This window comes from Coenobita brevimanus, chromosome 98 (assembly GCF_032717465.1).
Source record: "Coenobita brevimanus isolate Jiangsu-jjx chromosome 98, ASM3271746v2, whole genome shotgun sequence".
Lineage (NCBI taxonomy): Eukaryota > Metazoa > Arthropoda > Malacostraca > Decapoda > Coenobitidae > Coenobita > Coenobita brevimanus.
This window is the reverse complement of record NC_137051.1, coordinates 9410001-9433418: the sequence shown is the minus strand read 5'-3', so window position 1 is coordinate 9433418 and position 23418 is coordinate 9410001. Positions and strand designations below refer to the sequence as shown.

General features: G+C 44.4%; 1 protein-coding gene across 1 annotated transcript in view; it reads left to right on the top strand.

Moving 5' to 3' along the window:
- The window catches only part of LOC145414188 (uncharacterized), a 177779-nt gene that overhangs the window by 147827 nt on the left and 6534 nt on the right, over positions 1-23418 (top strand). The window contains exons 2-4 of the mRNA XM_080283762.1: positions 20031-20094; positions 20420-20469; positions 21832-21891. Coding sequence (XP_080139888.1) covers positions 20031-20094; positions 20420-20469; positions 21832-21891 — 174 coding nt within the window. The remainder of the gene's footprint in view (positions 1-20030; positions 20095-20419; positions 20470-21831; positions 21892-23418) is intronic.

Here is a 23418-nt window from a genome sequence, read left to right as displayed (position 1 = left end):
AAGATAGAACGTGTATGGTCTCGCAGCGCTGTTGTTAATTACACCCCTTTGTGGGATGCATGCAGATCAATGCTAATAATCTATACCATAAAAAGACTATTTCTCACAGTCTGGGAAGGTCTCTCAACTACAACAGAACTTAAACTGACACGCACATTTTATATACACAAGCAGGGTGAAGATAGAGTTGTTGTTTGAATCACATACGAATAGAGTCGATGCTGAAACAATATGAGAACAGAACACTACAATATTCAGTATGATGGTCTTTTTGTAGCTAATTCTTGTTGCTACTAAAGAGAAGAGAATGATGTGAGACTTATCGAGGCTATATCCAGCTCCCCTACATCGAAAAATCCATCTCAAGCTGAATTAAATCGCCAGGAGATAGCACGAGCATAAGTTACATCCTCGGGCTGGAAGGTGTCAATTTTTGTTCCTCAAGTGCTGTGTGTAACGAGAGCATCGAGCGGCAGGGAGCAGTGAGGGAGCGAGAGAAAACTGAGGCATGGGAGGGGAAAATAAATAGAAGCTAGAAAAAAAGGAAAAAAAAATTACTAAGCGGTCGGATGAAAAAGTATGGGAAAAAGAAGTGGAGGAGGATGGGTGGGGGGGAGTGAGATCGAGAAAAAGATGGGAAGAATGGAGAAAAAAAGGAGTGGTAAAACGAGAGAGAGAGAGAGAGAGAGAGACAGAGAGAATGCTGGTAGGAGGAGGGAATGAGGCAAGAAAGGAGGAGGGAAACAGGAAAGACGATAATGAATAAAACTGAAAGGAAGGAGAAAGGGAAAGGGGGGGAGGAATAAGAGGTGGAAGGACGGAAAAAGAGGAGGGAAGGAGAGAAAGAAGGAGGGGAGAGAAGAGGAGGGGGTAGAGAGGGAGGAGGAGGAGGAGGAGGGCAGGAGGAAAAGGAGGGGATGGGAGAGGGAGGGGGGACTATGAGACCTGGCCCGGATTAAGCCCTTCACAACATGCAAACTGAGGTAAGTTGCCAGACACGATTTTGCTTTTACTGTAGAGGAGGTAATGTTTCTCTCTCCCTCCTCCCTCCCTCCTTCCACCTGTCCCTCTCTCCACCACCCTTCCATCTCCCTTCCCCCTTCCTCCCTCCCTCCAATCTGCCTCACGTTCACCTCGCTTTCTCTATCTTTTTCTGCTTCTCATTCCCTCCCTTCCTCCCCTCTCCCCCTTCCCCCTCTACCTCCCTCCTTCCATCTGTCCCTCTCTCCACCACCCTTCCTTCCCCCTTCCCCTTTCCTCCCTCCCTCCAATCTGCCTCACCTTCATCTCGCTTTCTCCATCTTCTTCTGTTTCTCATTCCCTCCCTTCCTCCCCTCTCCCCCTTCGATCTACCTCATCTTCACCTCCTTTCTGCCTCTCTTTTTGTCCTTCCTCCCTCAATCCCTCCTAATGTCTCTCCTCTCCCTCTCTCACTTTTTTTTCCTCTCCTCCTCCTCTTATCTGTCCTTCTTGATCCCTCTCTCATTCTCAACGTCTTTATCTCCTTTCCCTATTTCTCTTCCTTCCTCCCTCGATCTTACTTTCCTCCCTTCCTCCATTTCTCCCTCCGTAGTCCTCTTCGTCCAACCCTCTTACTTTTTCTTTCCCATTTCCATTACTCTCTTCCTCCTTCCTTTTATCCCCTTTTGCTTCTTCCATTCCTGATACTATTCCTCTCTTATCCATTTTCTCTTTCCTTTCCCTTTCTCTCTCTATCCCTCCTCCCCATCTCAATGCCTACCTCCTTTCATCCGTCTCTACCCCTATGTCTCCCTCCCAATCTCTCATCTTCCTCTCCTCTTTGCTTCCCCCTCCCTCCCCCCCCTCGATACATTGGTCTCTCCCTCCTCACCTTCCCCTCCTGCACTGTTCTTTCTTTCTACACTCTCTCCCATCTTTCCTTACATCTGCTATTTCCTCTCCTCCTCCCTTCTTCCTCCCCTCTCTTTCTCTTTTCCTCCCACCAGCACCCCCCTCCCTGATCTTCCTTCCCTTTCCACGTCTTATTCTATCTGTCCCTTCCTTCCCCTTTCTCCTTCTTTCCTTCTCTCTCCTCCTCCTCCTCTCGCCCCTTTCCATCTTGTATCCCTCTCTCCGTCTGCCTCCACCTCCCCTCCTCTCTCCCTCCTTCTAATGTCGCTCCTCTACTATATATTCGTATTTCCTTCCCTCCCTATCTACCTTCCTGCCTGTGTCTCCGGATCCCCCTCTTTTCTTTCCCTTCCTCCTCCAACCATGCCTCTCTCTCTCTCTCTCTCTCTCTCTCTCACACACACACACACACACTCCATCTCTCTCTCTCCCACCCTGTCCTCTTCTACTCTCCTCCCCTCATTTTTACTCCTTCTTCCATATTCTTCCTCCTTCCCAACCCTTGCACCCTCTCTAACCTCAGTTTCTTTTCCTTCTTTCTCTCATACATTCCCATCCCTCCTTCGCGCACCCTCTTCCACTTTCATTCTTTCTTTCCCTCTCGTCTTTTTTTTTTTATTTTACTCTCCCTTTATTTTTCCGCTCCTACTTCTCTCAATTCATTTCACACCTTCCTCTCTCTCTCTCTCTCTCATCCCTTTTCTCTCCCTCTTCCGTTCCCGTCTTCAAAGTTCGCATTTTTTCCATCCACTATTTTTACTCATATCCTCAAAAAATAACACCAACAATTTCCGCCCCACACAAAACACACCGCAATATTATTTCCTCGAGATAACATTTATTGTGTGTGTTTGAGTGTGCGTTTGTGCGTGTTTTACGTACATGTGTGCTTTTTCCATACGTGTGTGTGTGTGGGTGTTTCTGGATAAACTTTCTTATGTGTGTGTGTGTGTGTGTGTGTGTGTGTGTGTGTGTGTGTGTGTGTGTGTGTGTGTGTGTGTGTGTGTTTCTGGATAAACTTTCTTATCTGTGTGTGTGTGTGTGTGTGTGTGTGTGTGTGTGTGTGTGTGTGTGTGTGTGTGTGTGTGTGTGTGTGTGTGTGTGTGTGTGTGTGTGTGTGTGTGTGTGTGTGTGTGTGTGTTTCTGGATAAACTTTCTTATCTGTGTGTGTGTGTGTGTGTGTGTGTGTGTGTGTGTGTGTGTGTGTGTTTCTGGATAAACTTTCTTATCTGTGTGTGTGTGTGTGTGTGTGTGTGTGTGTGTGTGTGTGAAACTTTGAATACGAGTATTTTCCTTATGTATGCATAACTGAGTTAACGTATTCTGGTTTGAGAAAAACTTACATTCTTTTACACGCATGCATACTATACCTGTGTAAGTACCTACGTATGTGTATGCATGTATGTATTCGGATTTGTCAGTAAGCAGTCGTTTTTCCATACATACTACATTCGCACACACACATGCTCACATAAACCCTCACGTATCATCTCTATCAATCATCTTTTTACAGATCTGGAAGAACGAACTGACCAGAAGAAATTCAATCTATCTCCCCATTATCTACCTCAGCTAAATCTCCCTGTGCGCTGACAAACATTGCTACGAGACAGTGTGATGAAACAATATAAGCCTACTGTACACACATCACACGTACTCCTTCCTTTACAGTTACCTCTACTGTTAGCGTTCAAAAACAGCAGTTTAATAAATCATGCACTATACACGCAAAACAGCAAGTACAAGTCAGGCCACACACACACACACACACACACACACACACACACACACACACACACACACACACACACACACACACACACACACACTCAAATCACTACACGACACATCTCACACATATTTTACACTCATCCAGACTCACGTAACCAACTCATAAAACTCACAATTATATTCACCACAACAACTCATAACGCACACTACCGCACTTACTAAAACTTTGGTGCAGCACACTCATGCAACACTCATATTCACAACACACAACCCATGAAGAATACGACCATATCTACGACTCCACTGCCCAACTCAGCTACATAGCACATCAAAATTATAAGCACCACAACACTAAGTCATACAGGGTTAACCTCACACTCCATACCCAGTACTCATCAAATTCATCACATATAACACCCTACCACTCACCGTAACACACAACTTATACAACATATCATCAAAACACAACACACACTCATAACTCACAAAACACATCTCATACACCGTGCCACCACACTCACGAACACTTATATAACACCTATACTACTCACACAGCATTACCACCGAACTTACTATGGGTAAGCACTTAACACACAACCCAAACACACCAGCACATTCAGCACATTACACACCTCATACTGCATACCACCACACTCTCCCCGACATAATAATCTACTCAACACTCATACAACACATAACCATCACCGTCACCACAACATGCACCTTATACAGCATACAATCCCACTCGCTAAGAATTTCACGTGAGTCGTAAAACCTTATGCCATAATCATAATACTACACTAATATATAACAATCAACTAGCACACTTACGAATATATACAATGAACCGACACACACACACACACACACACACACACACACACACACACACACACACACACACACACACACACACACACACAAAGTACTAACACAAACAAGTCACCGTCCTAACCAAACACATACACCTACACCCACACCCACACAAGCCAACACAGCACTCCTGAACGCTGGATGATACATTATTCTCTCTCCCACAACACAATGCTTGCCAATATCCAAGCATAGTACTGTATTTATTCAACATATAAGTACTTTTTTTTTTTTTTACCTCTCGCTGCAGTAGAATCGACAGTTGCATGTAGGTTGTTGGGAATTTCGCCCTTATGGCAGAGTGTTTTAAATGGCTCAGAAGAAAGGAATATGGTGGAAAAGTATACTAAGTTGAAGGGAAATGGAAACTAGCTAGATATAAATAGGCAATATAAAATCGCTAGAATTTGAAGGAAAATGAGAAATAGGTCCTAAAGGGGACATGTAACAAAAGTCTGGACCTTCATTTCTTACTGGAATCCCACAACAGACGTTAACAAACGAAACCATAATAGTCTGGCTATCAAACCCCCGATTTTGAAGCTTGCACTCGCGTCCGCATAAACTATATGTACAGTTTCATGACCTTTGAACCCTACTAGGGAGGGCGCCGCCCAGACATCTTTGAGCATTTTTCAAAAAACCCACTGATATGCAAATTAACTGTCGCCTGGGGGTAGGGGGGGTTTTCAAGAATACTCCCCCAGTATCCCTGCTTGTCGTAAAAGGCGACTAAAAGGGTTGGCGGAGGGTTAGTGCCCCTCCCCGGAAAACAACTAACTAAAAAAACAAACAAGAAGCCTCGGACAAGGACTGACCAAACGTTGACGACCCAGGACCGGACAAAGGACTTGGTAATGTGTACATGGAATGTAAGAGGAGCGAATGATGAAGTGAAAGAGAGAGAGATTGTCCAGGTGCTTGAGGATGCGAAAGTGGATGTATGTGGAATAACTGAAACAAAATGGAGAGGAGAAAGTGTGAGAGAATGGGAGTATGGATGGGGTATATGTGCAGGAGTAGATGAGAATGAGAGGGCAAAGGAAGGAGTGTGTATAGTTGTGAGTAAAAGATGGAAGAAGAGCATAAGACAGTATGGATCAGTTGGGTCAAGGATTGTGTGGGTAAAGTTGAAAGTTGGAATACAAATGTGGGCGATTGTGTGTGTGTATGCGCCAACGCAAGATCGTGCTAGAAGAGTGAGAGAAGAGTTCTGGACAAATGTGGAAGTGTGCATGGAAAAGTTTGGAAGGAATGAGAGAGTGTTTTTGATTGGTGATATGAATGGTAAAGTTGGTAATGTGAAGGTGGATGGAATAGTTGGTGAGTGGGGTGTGCCTGCTGAGATAGATGAGAATGGGAGTGCGTTAGTGGACATTTGTGCTGGGAGGGGGTTGGTAATAGCCAATACCCTCTTCAGGCATAAAATGATCCACAGGTATACATGGCGAGTGATGAGAAGGGTGGGTGGTGAACTGAATGAAAGGAAGGCAATGATTGATTATGTGTGTGTGGATGAAAGGATGCGAAGATGTGTAAAGGATGCAAGAGTGTATAGAGGTTGGGGGAGTGGACTTTCTGACCACTACTTGGTCGTGGCCAGGATTAGGATGCAAGTAAGATGGAGGAATAGAAGAAGGGAAAGACGAGAGGAAGGAGTAGTTGCAAGGAGAGTGGAAAGGTTAGAAGAGGATGAGAAAAAGGCAGAGTATAAGAGAGAAGTGGAGGAACGATTGGGCAAATATGAATTGGAGCAGATGGGAGACGTGGAAGGTGTGTGTAAGATATTTACAGAAGAAATATGTGCAGCATGTGATGTGGTGTGTGGAAGGAAGAGAAGACGGAGGGGGTGCAAGGAACAGCGTGGTGGACTGAAGAGGTGAAACAGGCTGTGGCACAAAAGAAGAAAGCATACAATGAATGGATGAGAAATAGGGGCGTGGAAGAAGTTGAGAGGCGGAAGAGAGAGTTATATGTGGAAAGGAAGAGAGAGGTGAAAAGATTAGTAAGAGAGAGTAAGAAGAGAGTGGATGAGGAATTTGGAAGGAATTTGAGTGTAAAGTGGAGGGACTGTAAGAAAATGTTCTGGAGAGAAGTGAAAAGAGTAAGACAGGGTGGAAGTGAAGTTAGCAGGGGAGTGAAAGATAAAAATGGTAGATTACTAGTGGCGAAGGGAGAAAAAGTGAGCAGATGGAGAGAACACTTTAAGGAATTGTTGAACGTAGAGGATGGAAGTAATGCGAGTATAAGTGGCTGGGGAATGGCTGGGAGAAGGAGGGAGGTGAGAAGACAGGAAGAAATCAGTAGGATAGAAGTTGTGGAAGCAGTGAAGAAAGTTAAATCAGGGAAAGCCCCAGGAATTGATGGAGTGTGTGGTGAAATGCTGAAGCATGGGGGAGAGATAGTAGTAGAATGGATGTGGAAGATGTGCAGATTGGCCTGGGAGGAAGGTAGAGTCCCGGAGGATTGGAAGTCAGGTATAATTATTCCCTTGTACAAAGGAAAAGGGGAACAAGAAGTGTGTGGTAATCATAGGGGCATTTGTCTTCTTAGTATAATAGGAAAAGTGTATGGTAGGATACTTATAGACAGAGTTAGAGAAAGAACAGAGAAATTAGTTGGAGAAGAACAGGGAGGCTTTAGGAAGGGAAGAGGTTGTGTAGATCAGATATTCATTCTTAGATCTTTAGTGGAAAAGTTTCTAGAGAAGGGAAAGAAGTTGTATGCGGCTTTCATGGATTTGGAGAAAGCATATGACAGGGTGGATAGACAAGGATTGTGGAAAGTGTTAAGAATATATGGAGTAGATGGGAAGTTGTTGAATGCTGTGAAGAGTATGTACGATGGTGCGAAGGCTGCAGTGCGTGTGGATGGTGAACTAAGTGAATTTTTCTCTTTGAAAGTTGGTTTGAAACAGGGATGTGTCATGTCTCCATGGTTGTTCAATCTGTACATGGATGGGGTAATAAAAGAGGTACAAGGTAGGGTAGTGGATGTTGGAGTGGCCCTGGTGAGAGAGGATATTGTTTGGAAACTCCCTGTACTGTTGTTTGCAGATGATACTGTGTTGTTGAGTGAAGACGAAGGGGAGCTGCAAGGCTTGGTGGATGAGTTTGAGAGAGTGTGTAAGAAACGAAACCTAAAGGTGAATGTAGGGAAGAGTAAAGTGATGGTCTTTGAGAGAGGTGAAGTCAGTGAATGTACAGCGAGGTTGGATGGTGAGGAATTGGAAAATGTGAGTACGTTTAAGTATTTGGGTAGTGTGATGAGTAAGGATGGAGGTTTGGAGGGTGAAGTGCTTGAAAGGGTACAGCAGGGAAGAAAGGTTGCTGGTTCCTTGAAAGCAGTGATAAGAAACAGGGAAGTGAGCATGGAAGTAAAAAAGTTACTACATGACAGTATTGTGATACCAACTCTAACATACGGAAGTGAAGCTTGGACATTGTTGGAAGGACACAAGTCAAGAGTGAGAGCAGTGGAAATGAGTTATTTAAGAGGAGCCTGTGGAGTCACGTGGAGAGACAGGCTGACGAATGAAGATGTAAGGGAGCGTTGTGGTGTGGATGTGGATGTGATAGGGAGCGTTGTGAGGAACACACTGAGGTGGTTTGGCCATGTGGAGAGGATGGAGGGTGAAAGACTGACGAAGAGAGTGTATGTGAGTGAGGTGGAGGGTGGAAGAGGGAGGGGGAGACCGAGGATGAGATGGAGGGATGGGGTGGAGAGGTATATGAGAGAGGGGGGTGTGAGTTGGGAGCAGGGCAGTGAAATGGCGGGGGACAGGGCGACTTGGAGGCGATTTGTTTGTGGCCACCCCAAACGGGATTGAGGCGTCTGGCAATAGATAGATAGATAGAGAAAAGCACATAAATGCACAATGTACGTATGATAAAGGAAAAAAATCGCAAACTAAAAAAATGAAAATTGATTACACAGACAACAGAAAATATATATTGCAAAATAAATAAGAGGGAAATACTTCCATAAAAAGACTATGTAAATAGATGAACAAGCTGGTACGCAACGATGGCGAGTTCTAAGTGGATCAAGCTTTGTCCCACCCGAAGTACAAATTACAGGTGGCGCTGTCAGTGACCGGAAGTGAGTCTCAACACTAAAAATCATTTTTATATGGAGGTACTCCAATGCAACATCCTACCCAAGAATCATGGCCCTGGCTTAATAATCTTCAGAGCCTTAGCATGTCGCGTGATCAAGTTCGTAATTTTAGCACTTTCCATATTTTCTGCATTTGATGACCTTTGACCCCTGGCCTGGCAGACATAGGTCATGCATGTACGAAGCACACTTGTAGTACTTATTAACGTCTAAAAGTATGCAAAGTTTCATTCGATTCCATCCACCCACTGTGGAGCTAGGGAACTTGAAATTCGCGGAATGGCCCACCAGAGGTACAACTTCCAGGTGGCGCTGCCAGCGACTGGAAGTGAGTTACGACACGGTCATTTTTGTATGAAGGTACTCCAGTGCAACATTATATAAAAGAATCATGGCACTAGCTTAGTAATCTTCGGAGCCTTAGCATTTCGCATGAGCATAGACGTGATTTTAGATATTTTCACCATTTCCACATTTCATGATCTTTGGCCCCTGACCTGGCCAATGTTGCACATAGGTGTACACTAGAAAGTTGTAGTACTAGTCAATGTCTATTAGCGTGCAAACTGTCGCTGGGGAACTAGGGGGAGACTTTTGAGAAACCGGTACTGGTTGCTAGGAAGGCTGAGGCCAATCTTCGCAGGGTTGCCACTCGAAAACTAGAGAGAGGGGAAAAATGGATGGCAAACTTCTGATAGGGAATGACCTCAAGATTACACATAAAGAAATCAGAGCTTTCTACGTCCATCAGTAATGCTTCTACAGCTCAAAACGTGAAAAGTACAAAAAATGCGGTTTTTCGGCCGTTGATGGGAAACGAGTAGTTGCCTGGCAACCAAAACCTTACGGACACAACTAGGTCCTAGGCTGGTCATTGTGTCCAAGTTTGGTCGGAATCGGTTAATTCTGAAGGGTAGAAGTGCCTGCAACAATTAAACGAGAAAGAAAATGCGACTAACATTAAAAACGGAATGAGCTGGCCAACAAACACATTACCAGACAACAATAACAACAAGCACGTAAATCAGCCGACTTAAAGATGAACAAAGGTCTGATTAAAGAAGATAAACAAGCAAACATTATCAGAATACACATTAAAAATAAAACAATGCACAAAAAATTGGTAGGCATACGAAAAAAAACGCAATGTATATGGATCAATAAGGTGAGCAAAACTTAGATAATAAACATGGACAATTAATACCAAAAATACGTGCAAAAACAAACTATAAGTGTGCAAACAAACACCCTTCAAGGTACGTACACAAGAGCTGGCAAATAAGAAATGAAGAAATAAGTGCAGAAATATGCACAACATCAGTACCATAATAAACGTCAGAAAATATACTGGCAATAAATAACCCCTTTGACTTCCCTGCATTTTTATAACTACCTTTATTTTCAATTATCCCTGACCCCACTTTCGCTCTTTTCGGCTCAGTTGCAGGCCTGGCTTAGCTAATGGGGGTGGGGGGGAGCTGGAGGGGACTGTTGATGGGGGAGAGGGGTAGAAGGAGGGAGGGAGGGAGGAAGGGGGAGATGCTGGAGGGGGAACTGCGGAGTGGTTAAACGGAGGAGGTTTAAGTAGATCTGGAAAGAGAGGGGGAAGGGTTTGGGAGGGGAGAGTGGAGTAGATGAAAGAACAAAGGTGGGAAAGGGGTGAAGGAACAGCGAGGGAGGGAAGAGAGGGATGGAGGGGGAGAAAGAGAGAGAGAAAAAAAAAGAGGGATGGGGAGAAGGCAAGAGAGGAGGATGGATGGAAAGGATTTCAAGGAGGGGACTGGCAGGAGGGAGAGGGATCTGTCAAGGAAGAGTGACGTATAGGAGACGGAAGGAAAATGAAGAAGGGGTAAATCTGGGAAAGGAAGAAGAGTGCAGAAGGAAGGGATAAAGAAAGAGCGAGAGGGTAAGGAAAGTACGTATGAGAAAAGTAGAGGGAGATGGACAAATCATTCAGAGTAACACAGCCTACACAATACAGTACATGCATGTAGTTTGTGCAATGCCAACAAACTACACCAGTAAACTGTTTGTCCGAAAGAGAACTGTAAAAGATAATTCTGAATTTTGTCTTAAGACGGCTACCAATTAATAAACCCCATTACAGTACATTTTCTTTCGACTGTCAGTAAAAAAGAAAAAGAAAACCCGAGGAAGGTGGAGAGGTGGTGGGCATCTGTGCAGTAAATGTTAAAAAAGTCTTCCTAATGAACTAGCAATTACTAAGAAACCATGCACTTTAACAGAAAGCACTGGTAACGATAATGCTGCAAATTAAAGCTGCAAATGTCTTGATTCTATACCTTAATTCAAAAAGTAAAGTCAGATATCAAAACGAAATATAAAGAATGCTCTTGACATACCTCTGTTTCTCGATCGCTTCTGCTCTTCCTTTCTTCCCTGAGCACCTGGCAGCTTTGTCCTCTTCATCATAATATTCGGCAGATGTGGTTCTCTGTAAACCAAGACATACTACATAAGTGATTCTGGAAAACTGAGAGTTTTAGGCCTCAGGATATGGCATCAATATTATCTTCAAAATGGCACATTCTAACTTGCTGATCATGTTACAACACTTTCACTCCTTTTAACGTCATCATTAGGCGCTATTTTCTTGTATCTATATCATACCAAGTGGACACGGACATCTTAAAACCAGCATTCGATTACGGGGCAAATATTAATTTACAAAGCAATATAGAAACAAATGCTTACTAGATAACTCGATGTACATCGTGAGCAGCTGACCAGGCATGACCAGCAAGTGATGATAAAAAGATTATCTTTCACTAATGGAAGATTTGAGTGGGTTTTATAAAGCAGGCTTATCTTTGGAGAATTTCATAAGCGGACAAGTATTACACCGGTAAAGAGTTTCAGTGTCAACTGACTACTGCAAAGCAATACACATAATCCTACCACACACAACTGCAAGTTCCCGATTACCAGTGATTTTGAACAATTTTGCTCATTCCAAAATTCACTCTAAGGAAAGTTTAACAACGCTAAAATGGTAAAGCACTGGAGTCTGCTTACAGTATTTAAACATACACACATCCGGTCATAAAATGCTACACGCTCCAGTCCAAAAGTCCTCTACCCAGAGGCAACGCCTTAGCCCTTCGGGGATACCTGGCGTAAAACCAAATTATTTTATATTTTTATACACACACACACACACACACACACACACACACACACACACACTAAATGGTCTAACGGCCGCATACTAGTCTTAGCTCAGTGACCTTGACCTTGACTGACTGATTACACAAGGTCGAATTACTCATTCCTGCCTGACCTTTAACCCTTCACCAAGTTTGGTTCAAATCAAATCAGAACAGAGTTGACTTTGCATAGCAAGCTTTACCTCTCATCTTTTCCTGTGATTTGATCTTTGAGTAACTGTTCTCAGAATCGACTCTATCCATGTTTTAACCTGATCCATTCTACAAAGTTCAGTCTGAATCTGATAAAAATGATTAAAGTTGACCATGCCATGTGATCTTGACCTTTGAACTATTACTCTAAAAACAGTAGGTCAACACTTTGGGGGGGGGGATTCTCAACCATGCACCAAGTCTGATTCAGATCAAGATAAAATTGTTTTACATATTTTACTCAAACACAGACAAACGGGTGGGACTTTGACCTTGTTCTGTGATTTTGACCTTTGACTGACTGTTCAACTGTTCTAAAAATTGAATTTCTCCGTTCATGCCCGACCCTTAACCCTTCCATCAAGTCTGGTTCAAATCAGATCAATACTATGTGAGTTGACCTTGCCATGTGACCTTGACACTTGGCCTACTATTCTAATAAATACATTAAGCTTGCTCCTTGGCTGACTCCAACCCTTCCACCGAGCTTGGTTACAGTCGGATCGAAATTGGATTACTAACACCCATAAACACAGGCCGAACATTGACCTTGCCCTGTAACCTTTACCTTTCGTTTCTCAAAACTCAATCGTTTCAATCATGCTGTACCCTCGATCCCTCTTCCATGTGTAGTCTAAACTGGATTTGTAAGAAACTGTTTGAGCTGAATTTGCTAGGTCAGCGTATGATCTAGCCCTGTGACCATGGTCCTTGATCTACCGTTCTGAAAACGATCGGTTTCTCACTAATTAACCCTCAACCTTTTCAAGAAGTTTGGCTGAAATCGGATAAGAACTGTCTGAGTAAATTTGTTTACACACACACACACACACACACACACACACACACACACACACACACACACACACACACACACACTGAAACAACTGCTCAAACTTTGCAAACGCGACCGTAAAAAATAATCGCGTGCTATGCAGTCCCCGGCCACTAATGCGGCGCAAATACTACCGTCACTGGGGATGTGATGGAGATAGAATGGTTTGGGAGTAAACGGGATTAAAGGGAAACGAATGGGTAAAGGAGAAACTAGAGATTACGTGACCAGAAAGAAGTTCACTGAATAAAGGCACAGTATCTGTTTGATTCACTATAACGCCTTGCTCAGATAATCTTACTATCAAAGAAACACGATGGATTTTGGTTTTACTTTGAATTTCTCCTCACACGAAAGGAAAAGTTATATATTTTTTTTTACTAAAATTATTAAAACCACAATTATTCATACTTCCCAAAGCGAAGACCTTAAATAATATAAGCATGACGCAGACGTTCCAGCACTTACTAGTCTTTACTGTTAAGTATACGACCGAAACAAAGGATGAAGACATGAGGAAATCAAGGAAAGAAGCGGAGAAAGGAGGAATGAAGAGAATGATGGAATGCAGAAGGAGGCGCAGGCGAAGGGAGGGAAGTGCAGGTAATGGGAGCGAGATGCAAGTGGGAGCGGAAGGTGGTTCAGGTGGTTGGGGAGTGAGGGACATGTGGGTGGGGAGGGAGGCGAGTGTGGAACGAGAGGGAGGTGAAGGTGGGAGGAGAGGGAGGAGAAGGTGGGAGGGGAGGGAGGTGAAGGTGGGAGGGGAGGGAGGTGAAGGTGGGAAGGGAGGAAGGGGCAGGAGTGACAGGAGTTGCTGGTAGGAGTGGAGGGAGGTGAAGGTAGGAGGGGGAGATAAGAGGGGGTAGGGTAGTGCATGGGGGGGGAGGTGTACGTGATGGCCTGGCAATGCATGTGGTAGTGGTAGTGGTAGTGGTGGTGGTGGTGGGGGGGAGGGGAGGGGGAAGAACTTAGCGGGTCGGCCCCAGCTTGACGGATTAAGTCCAAAGGAAACCCATTTGAGCGAACAATCCTCCTAGCTCACCCCCCCCTTTCCCCTTTCCCCTACCTAGCACCCCCTCACATTACGCACCTGTCTGACTGTCAGCCTGTGTCTATCTGTATGTCTGTCTGTGTCTATTAGTGAGTCTGTGGCTGTGTCGGTTTTTGTCTGTCTATCTGTGTGTGTGTGTGTGTGTGTGTGTGTGTGTGTGTGTGTGTGTGTGTGTGTGTGTGTGTGTGTGTGTGTGTGTGTGTGTGTGTGTGTGTGTGTGTGTGTGTGTGTGTCTCTCTCTCTCTCTCTCTCTTTCTCACACACACACACACACACACACACACACACACACACACACACACACACACACAGTCGCTTTCTTTTTCAATCCCCCTATATTAATTTCTCCCTGTCGCATCATTTACTTATTGCCTTCAAGTTATGAAAATGACCCTGCTTCCTCATCCGTCGCTCCCTGCCGTCGCCTTCCCTGCCATCCTGCTTCTGCCCCTATCGCTTCTGCTCTGCCAATTATTTCAGCTCCCTTGTTTCCTGCCCTTGTTCATCATTTTTGTGCCGTTCTTCTATCTCGACGTTTCACCATTCACTTATTTTTTCCCTGTCGCTGCCTGCAAATTACGAAATCAATCCCTCTTCTCCTTGTTCCGTCCTTGCCATTCAGAACCTCTCCTTCTCCTGTCCCTGTCTGTCGTTCTGTGTATCCCTCTGAATCTACATGTCTTCTCGTAGTTCATTTGTCACATTTATCCTGTTAACCTCGCCTGTAGCATTCTGTCGTCCTTGTCCTCTGCCTCCCTCTTCTTTCCTTACCTACCGTCTCCACCTGCCTCCTTAACCAATACCCTGCATTTCTCCCGTGTCGCACCTTGTCGTCATCAACATAAATTCCTGTCTGTCATTCTGGTCCTGTTCTGTCTTCTGTCCTCCTATACCACCCTTGACCTGTCCGCACTTGTGTCCTGCTTCCCCTGTCACCACCGCCTAATTTTGCTCTCACTGTCCATCATATTAATCCCTGCCCTCTCTCCGTCACTTCACTTAATCGTCGCCACTATTTTGGTCTTCAGTCGCTCCCTGTCTTCTCCCAATTTAATCCTTGGTAATCACGTTAACCCCTTTCCATACCCGTCCATCGTTTCGTACACCTTCTGTCACCACTTGTCTCCTAGTCACCTTGTTTACATGTCAACTAAATTAATCCCTGTCCTCTGCCTTCCTGCCCCCGCCCTCTGTCCACTAGTCGTTCTCTTGATCCTCCGTCACCAGTTGTCATTCTCAGGTTTCCTTGTAACTCCCACCCTGTTTTGCTCTCCTGCTGCGCCCTGTCGTCAACCTAATTAATCCCTGCTCTCCGTCTCCATATCGCACCCTGTCGTCCCCTTGCTTCTCTCTCTCCACCACCCACCATCCCAGACGGTTACCTCTTTCTCAGCATTGTTTCCAGTCATAAAACTTTTCCATAAAGTTAGTGTTCGCTTCGTTAAAATATGCAGTAATTAATAACTTCTGGAGTGAAGAACTTAAAATTAGGACTTGGTAGGGACATGGCTTTTTGCTAAGAACAATGATGCTTGATTGCCAGTTCATACTTAACTTCCGCATATCTGTTTTTTGCAAATGTTAATCATATATACTTGATATGAACGACTCAGGAAATCTAACATAATTTTTTGCTTAGTACTGCTGTATTCATGGTTACGACAGGCCTTTTCAAATATCAAGTAATATTATGCCCACGAAGACAATAACTGTAAATTGCACGTACTGTACTGGACGCCCTAGTATCAGTTCAATTTAGGAACAAGTTCAGTTTGCTTCCACCCTCACCTGAGCTGACCTGAACTCAGCTCCAGTCCTTGGTCACACTGCTTTCTTTCTCTTGCTCCTCTTTCCATCGTCTGGTCTACCTTCACCAGCATTTTGCCTTTACGCTTGTCAGTCTTTAAACCTCCCTTACACCTGTCACTCAGTCCTTACATCTGTCATCCTATCACTGCATCTTCATCCTGTCCTTAGCGCATGTCACCGTAACACCGGTCACAATCTGAATATAATACCTGGGTCTGACCATTCACTGAAAAGGGTTAAGCAATACAGGTCCTAACGACTGAACTGTTGTGATACCCCCACCTAAAATAAAAGTAATAAAATCATCTGGTGTTGGCCTGCATAAAAATATCTACGCCCATCATCCAAAAGGGGTAACTGTTACAAAATTTAATATTGCCACTGCTAGGAGTTCTCTTCACTGAACAAAAACATCTGACATTAGCCTATATAAAGTACCTATAGTTGGTTTCACAGCAATGGGATGCGAAAAGCTCCCTAGAATCACCTCGCATCTCCTAATCCAATCTTTTCCTTCCATTCCCTTTACTTTCTCTGTCACTTAACGATTCTTTTGTCTTACTACTTAGCATCTACCCATAGCCCTAATGTCAGTTCCATTATGTACCCTGGTCCTATTCTCTCTCTCTCTCTCTCTCTCTCTCTCTCTTTCTTGCCATCCTCTTCAGTATCTCCCATCAATCTGTCTCGTCCTTTCACTTCCGTACTGTTTCGTATCTCTCTCTCTCTCTCTCTCTCTCTCTCTCAATCCACCCGTTCTTCTTTTTCTTCTTTCTCTCTTATTCCCTGCTCTCTCCTTCCGCCCTCCTCCTCTTTCCCCTCACCCTGGCTTCTCCCTTCCCTCTCTCTCTCTTCCTTCTCTCCTCTTTCTTCTTCCCTCCTCGTTCTCTCTCCTTCCTCTCAGCCTCTCTCCCCTCCCCTTACCGAGACAGTTTCAATCTAGCCTGGCCACAACGTCCCCTGAGGATAGCGGGATGGAGGAATTGGGAGGGAGGGCTGGAAAAAGGAAGCAAGGGGAGAGAAAAGGATGAAGGAAAGATGGGCAGAGAGGTGAGTGAATGAAAGGTGGGGCAAGAAGAGGGTGAAGGAAAGATAGGGAGAGATGAGGGTGAAGGATGATGGGGATGGAGAAGGGCGATGAAATATGGGGAGAGAGAGAGAAGGGTGCAAAAGAGTACAAAGTAAAAAGGAATGCAAACAGCAACAAATCTAATGTCCCTTTCGAGGCTGTTTGTTATAGAGTAGACTGACACTATGATATCTAATTCTGTAAGATGAAGGTAAGGATTGTAAAGCAAGTGAATGAAAGATAGGGAGTGAAGAGGGAGAGAAAAAGATGGGGAGAGAACAGGGTTAAGGAAATGACGAGGAGAGAAGCACTTGGAGAGTGAAAGAGAAAGGAAGGAAAGAGGAGGGAAGAGGACAGGGGAGGAGAGAGAAGGAAGAGGACAGGGGAGGAGAGAGAAGGAAGAGCAAAAGAGGGAGAAGGATGGGGAGAAGATGCGTGTAGGTGGAGGGGAAAGCAGGAGGATCGGAGGGCGTGAGGGAAAAAAAGGGAGAACGGGGAGAGAGGGGGTGAAGATGACAAAGAGGGAGCGTAAAGAGGGTGAAAAGAGGGGGAGGGAGGAAATTGGAGTAAAAGGGAAGGGGGGGGATGGAAAAGAGCAACAGGGTGGGTGGGTCGGAAAAAAGGGAGGGAAAGGGAGACAGAAGGGTGAAGAAGAGGGCAAGACAGCACGTAAAGAGAGGGGATAAGGAGGCGTAAAGAGGGAGGAAAAGAGGACAGACGAGAGGAAGGAGCGATTGGGAAGGAGGGCAGGCAAAAAGGGAGGGAGGAAAGAGTGAAGGGTTAAGGCGAGCGTAAACAGGGGCAGTAAAGGGGGAGGAGGTCCATGGAGGAAGAAAGGGGAGCAGGGAGGGTGGGATTTTTTTTTTTTTTTAATGTGAGGAAGAAGGAACCAAGGGCCATGAGCCCACAATAACTGTTCCCTCCAACAGAAAAACAAAATACAATAGAGAGCCAAATTCAAGATCCGATCATTTCGAGATTCCTGGACACACTGCGTTTGAAAGACTGGAGATCATAGAAGGCAGGAAATACAGACAGAGGGAGACAGTTCCAGAGCTGACCTGTTGCATAAATGAAAGACTGGGAGTAACGGTTAACTCTTGCACCGGACAAAAAAGGGTTGAGAGTTTGCTGCTAGACGGGTGCTACGCACCCGTCGTAGAGGTGGAGGAATACATGCAGACAGTGCAGAGGAACAGTGACCACTGAAGCAGCGATAGAAAAGAGATAAAGAAGCAACAGTGCGGCGAAGAGACAGAAGTTGAAGGGAGTCAGTAAGAGAAGGAGAGTTAATGAGACGAAAAGCCTTTGACTTCACCCTATTGAGAAGAGCTGTATGTGGGGAATATCCCCACACATGAGAGTTGTACTCCACACAGGGGCGGATAAAACCCGTGTATACTGTAGAGTCAACAATTGTGCAGGGGTAAAGAAGGAACGGTGTCGGCTTAGCACACCTTTTTTTTTTTTTTTTTTTTTATTAATGCGAGGAAGAAGGAACCAGAGGCCATGGGCCCGCAGTAACAGTTCCCTCCAAGAGAAAAACAAAATACAATAGAGAGCCAAATTCAAGATCCGATCATTTTGAGAATGATCGGATCTCTCAGAAGCAGATTTTACAAGAGATGTAATATGATCTTTCCAAGACAAGTCCCGAGTAAATGAAACCCCAAGCAAGTTCAAGGATGATGCAGGATTAAGCTGAATATTATTAAACATTAGTGGGTACACCTGTGGAAGATTTTGTCGGGTTGATAGGTGTAAGAACTGAGTCTTTGATGCATTAAAAACAAGATTATTTTTACCCCTGTCAGAGATACGAGCCAAGTCATACATTAGGTGTGCCACAGCCTTATCCCTTGTTTGTTGATGTACCTGCTGAAGGTAAGGATAGAGAAATAATAGGGTAAAGGAGGGGAGTGGAAGGAGACTGAAGAAGTAACATAGAGGAATGAAATACAAAATGGGTTAAGCGAGTGCGTTAGAAAAGGAGGTGAAGAGGAAACGCAAACGGCATAGACAGATGCATGAGAAAAGATGGGATATGAAGGGGAAAGATGGGAAGAGGCAAAACGCACGAGAGAAAATTAAAAAGATGAGGACGGAAATGGGAGGGGAAAGAAAGCGGCAACGGGAGTGTAAAGAAGAGGAAGAAGGGAATAACTCTGAAAAAGGGAGGGAAAAAGAGAGAGAAAAAGGGTAGCAAACAGAGGAAAAGAGGGGCGAGGCAGATAAGCGTAAAGAGGAAAAGGGAAAGTGTGGAGAGGCCGAGAGAGAGAAGGAAAAAGGATGGGGACAAAGGAACTGGGAGGAAGGACATGAATAAGGATGGAACGGCGAAAGAGGAATGAAAAGGGTGGGGAAAAAGAGGAAAAGATGAAGGAGACGCGGGGAAGTAGTGGAAAGAGGAAATGAAAAGTGTGAAGGAAGAAGAAAAGGAGCGAGGAAATGAAAAGTGTGAAGGAAGAAGAAAAGGAGCGTAAAGAGGGGAGGGGGTTATGAAGAGGAGGAGAATATGGACTGAAAATGGGGTAGGAAGAAAGAGAAAAGAAACGAGAATAAGAACGAGGGAGCATGATTAAAGGATAGAAAAAAAGGAAAAAAGTGGTAAAGAAGGTTGGGATCAAGACAACGGCAAAAGGGTGAAGAGGGATAACGGGAAGTAAAGTGGAGACGAAAGAGGAAGTAAAAGAAAAAAATAAAGAAAAGAGGAAAATAGGGTAGTGAAGAACAGGGAAAAAGAGAGTAAGGAAGGAGAGGGATGGTGACTGAGCTCAGAACTTTTCAAAAGAGAATCCCTTCGTTCTGACCTTATCTTCAACCCTTTTACCAAGTCTGGATTAAATCAGATAGAAATTCTTTAAGCAAGCCTTGCTAAGTGAAGCTTTGGCCTGGCCCTGTGGCTTTGATCTTTGACTTACGAGTAATGCTCTCAAAAGTAACATGTAATCCCTTGACTGGCCTTCAACGCTTCCACGAAGTTTGGCTAAAACCGGATCAAGACTGAGCTTTGTTCACAAAATGGTTTGGTCCTGCAACCAACAGGAACAATCACGGGTCAAAACACTCCTTTAGAAAATTTCAGTCGACATGGACTTGAAACGGACCCATTCGCGACCCAGTTGCAACCATCCTGTCTAGTTTCATTGAAATCTTTTTCCCAGTTGCAGTTGTGCTATAAACACACACACACACACACAAACTGACCAAAACAATATCCCCTCTTTCATTACTGCCAGCGCGGTTGTAAAGCTCGTATGAAAAAAATATAATATATGAGAAAACGAGGAGGAGGAGGAGGAGGAGGAGGAGGAGGAGGAGGAGGAGGAGGAGGAGGAGGAGGAGAAGAGGAGGAGGAGGAGAAGAGGAGGAGGAGGAGGAGGAGGAGGAGGAGGAGGAAGATTACACAGGATTACACAGGAAAGCAAACAGCAACAGACCTTATGGTCCTTTCGAGGCTGCTTGTTAGAGAAAACTATTACTACAAGATCTAACTCTACATGCTGAAGGATAAGAATAGTAAAGCAAGAAGGCTCCCCCCACCACCAAACCCTCCAGGAAAAAGTGAGAAAAACCACCATGCAGCATGGAAAAACTGACATGGAAATTTTATAGGAAACACTGGAAAGGAAAAGTCAATTCTCTAATACTTTATCTATAAGCTACCCGATTGAGTAACCTGAAAGAGGAGGAGGAGGAGGAGGAGGAGGAAAGTGACGAATATAGAAAAGTGATGAATATTGAAAAGAGAGGGAGAGAGAGAGGAGAGAAGTGAATGGTGGAGAGACGAGGAGAAATGGCAAAGGGGAAAACATGATTGGTAATGGCAGGAAAAAACTATAAGAATGTCTGAGAGTGGAAAGTTGGAGCGAGGGAGCAAGAGGAGAGACGCAGAGATGAGAGATAAGGAAGGAAGGAAGGAGAGAGAGAGAGAGAGAGAGAGAGAGAGAGAGAGAGAATGAATCCGTAGGAAAAAAGGTGTGATAAGAGTTACATGGAAAAAGAGAGGAGAGGAGTAAAGTGGAAAAAAAAGGTGAGGAAATAAGTGGGAAAAAAAGACGAGGAAAGAAAGGATATGGAGAGGAGAAATGGGGAAATAAACCGTGAAAAACGGCAAAGGTCAAGGGATGGAGATAAGGAAAATCCTGGACAGGGTCGACAACAAGGGAGATGGAAAAGTAAAAGGAGAGGGAGAAGGGAGGAGAGTATAAGGCAGAAGACAGATGAGGAAACTTGGGATACAGAAAGGAAGAAGAACCGAAGAGGAGTAAACGGAGACTATTAGAAATACAAATGAAAAGCACTGAAAAAGGGACGAGCAGAATGAACGACGTGGATTCGAAAAAGAAGAGGAGGAGACGAGAATTATGGTGGAAAAGAGTAGGGGAAAAGGTAGAAAAGAAAAAAAACGATAAAGGGGAGGGGAAACCAGTGAGGTATGATGAGGAAGGATGGAAAGAAGCGGCCATGAAGAAGCTTTGACGACAGAAGTGAAGAGAAGAGAAGAGAAGAAAAGAGAAGAGAAGAGGGGAGAGAGAGAGAGAGAGAGAGAGAGAGAGAGAGAGAGAGACGATAAGCCCAAGAAGAGTAAAAATATTAAGTAAAGGATAACATGAACTGAGATATCAAGGAGGAAAAGTAAAAACAAAAAAGACTGAAGACAAAAAAGACGAAGGAAGGACAGACAAACATGAAAATTAGAGTAACGAGGAAGAGGACGGAAGATAGAAAGAGGAGAACATGGAAGAGAGTAGAATATGGAGAAGGTTAAAGGAGAAGGGTTGATGTGTACGGAGCAAAGGCGAGAGGAAGACGAGGAAGTGGAAGCAAGAAATAGAACTAAATAAAGGGAATAATAACAGAGGGTTGAGACACTGAGCAAGAGGAGCAAGAAATAGTGATGTAGTTAAAATATATGACAAAATGGAAAGCCTTAGAAGAAGAACAGGAAGAATGCATGAAAATTAGGAGAAAGGCTGAAAAGAAAAGTGATGCACAAGGATGAGGAAGAAAGGGGGTATAATACAGGGAAGATGAAGAAAGGATAAAACACAAGGAAGAGGAAGAAAAGGTGAAACACAAGGAAGAGGAAGAAAGGATAAAATACAAGGAAGAGGAAGAAAGGGTGAAACACAAAGAAGAGGAAGAATGGGTAAAACACAAGGAAGAGGAAGAAAGGTGAAATACAAGGAAGTGGAGGAAAAGGTGAAACACAAGGAAGTGGAAGAAAGGGTAAAACACAAGGAAGAGGAAGAAATGGTGAAACACAAGGAAGAGGAAGAAATGGTGAAACACAAGGAAGATTAAGAATAGGAAGTGAAGCATATGGGAGTGGAAGGAAACGTGAAACACAAGTAAGAGGAAGAAAAGGAGGTGAAACACAAGAAGGAGGAAGAAGGTGAAACATGGACGAGGAAGAAAAGGTGAAACACAAGGAAGAGGACGCTGAAAGAGACGAGATCTTGGAGGAAGGAGACATCAAAGGAAAGTGATAAGCAGGAGGGGGGACAAAAACCTTGAGAAAAGGATAAAGACAGAAAAGGAAGAAGACAGGAAGGAATGGACGACGAAGTGGACGAGGCATATCAGGACTGTGAAACAAAAAATAAGAGAAACGGAAAAGAGATTATTTGAAAGTAGGGAAAAAGTCTCCCTGGAAAAGTTGGGGAGGATGGAGGGAAGAGGACAGAACAGGAAAAAGTGAATTAAGGAAATGAAGGAAAGAAAGGAGGAAAGGAAGGAAGGGAAGAGAGAAAGTGAAGTGACAAGGGGAAAAGAGGGGACAGGAGGGAAGTAGGACATGAGGAAAAAAAAAAAGCAAGGAAGCGGAAGGAAAGATAACAAGCAAAAGGAGGGAAAGGAGAGAAGGAAGAGTAGTGAAAGAATGGAAAATGGTAGGGAAGAGGAGAGCAAGCAAAAGGGAAAGTAAGGATCTATGAGTATGAACAGACGGACGAGAATGGAAAGGAAGGAACGAGGCAAAGAAGGAACAGAACAGAATGGAGATAAAGGATAGGAGAGAATGAAAAGATGGAAGCGGTGGAAAAGAACGGAAGAGTAAGGTAGGAAAGAATACTAAAGAAGGGAAAGGAAAAACTGACAAGGAAAGAGACATGAGGGAAAAAAGGGAAAGAAGAGAAAGGAAAGGAAATGGGAGAAGATGAGGGAATGGAAAGAAGGATGAGAAAGGAAGTAGGAGGAAAGGGATAGGAGAAAAGGGATTGGAGAAAAGGGAGAGGAGGGAAAGGGGGAAAGGGAAGACAGAAGGAAAGAAGAGGGAAGGGGGGAGAGAGAAGCAAGAAGTGAGAAGGGAAAGGAGGGCAGGGAAATGGGGGAAGGGACAGGAGTGAAGGGAGGGAAGAAGAGGGATGGAAGAAAATGGAAGCAGAGGGGAGGAAGAAAAATGGAAGAAGAGGGGAGGAGGAAAGGAGGCTGAGGGAGAGATAAGTTAGAGGATACATGGGAGAGAGATAATGAGAAGAGAAGGACAGATGAGAGGGGACAGCAGAGAAAGCTGGACATGAGACAGATGAAGAGGGAGGGAAGCGAAGAGGGGCAGCAGGAGAGAAAGAAGGAAAAAAATCAGAGAAGGGAGAGAGAAAAAGAAATGAGGGATAGGGAGAACGGAGGAGAAAAGAGGAAGACATAAAAAGTAAGGGAGGAGCGTGAGGAGCAGAAA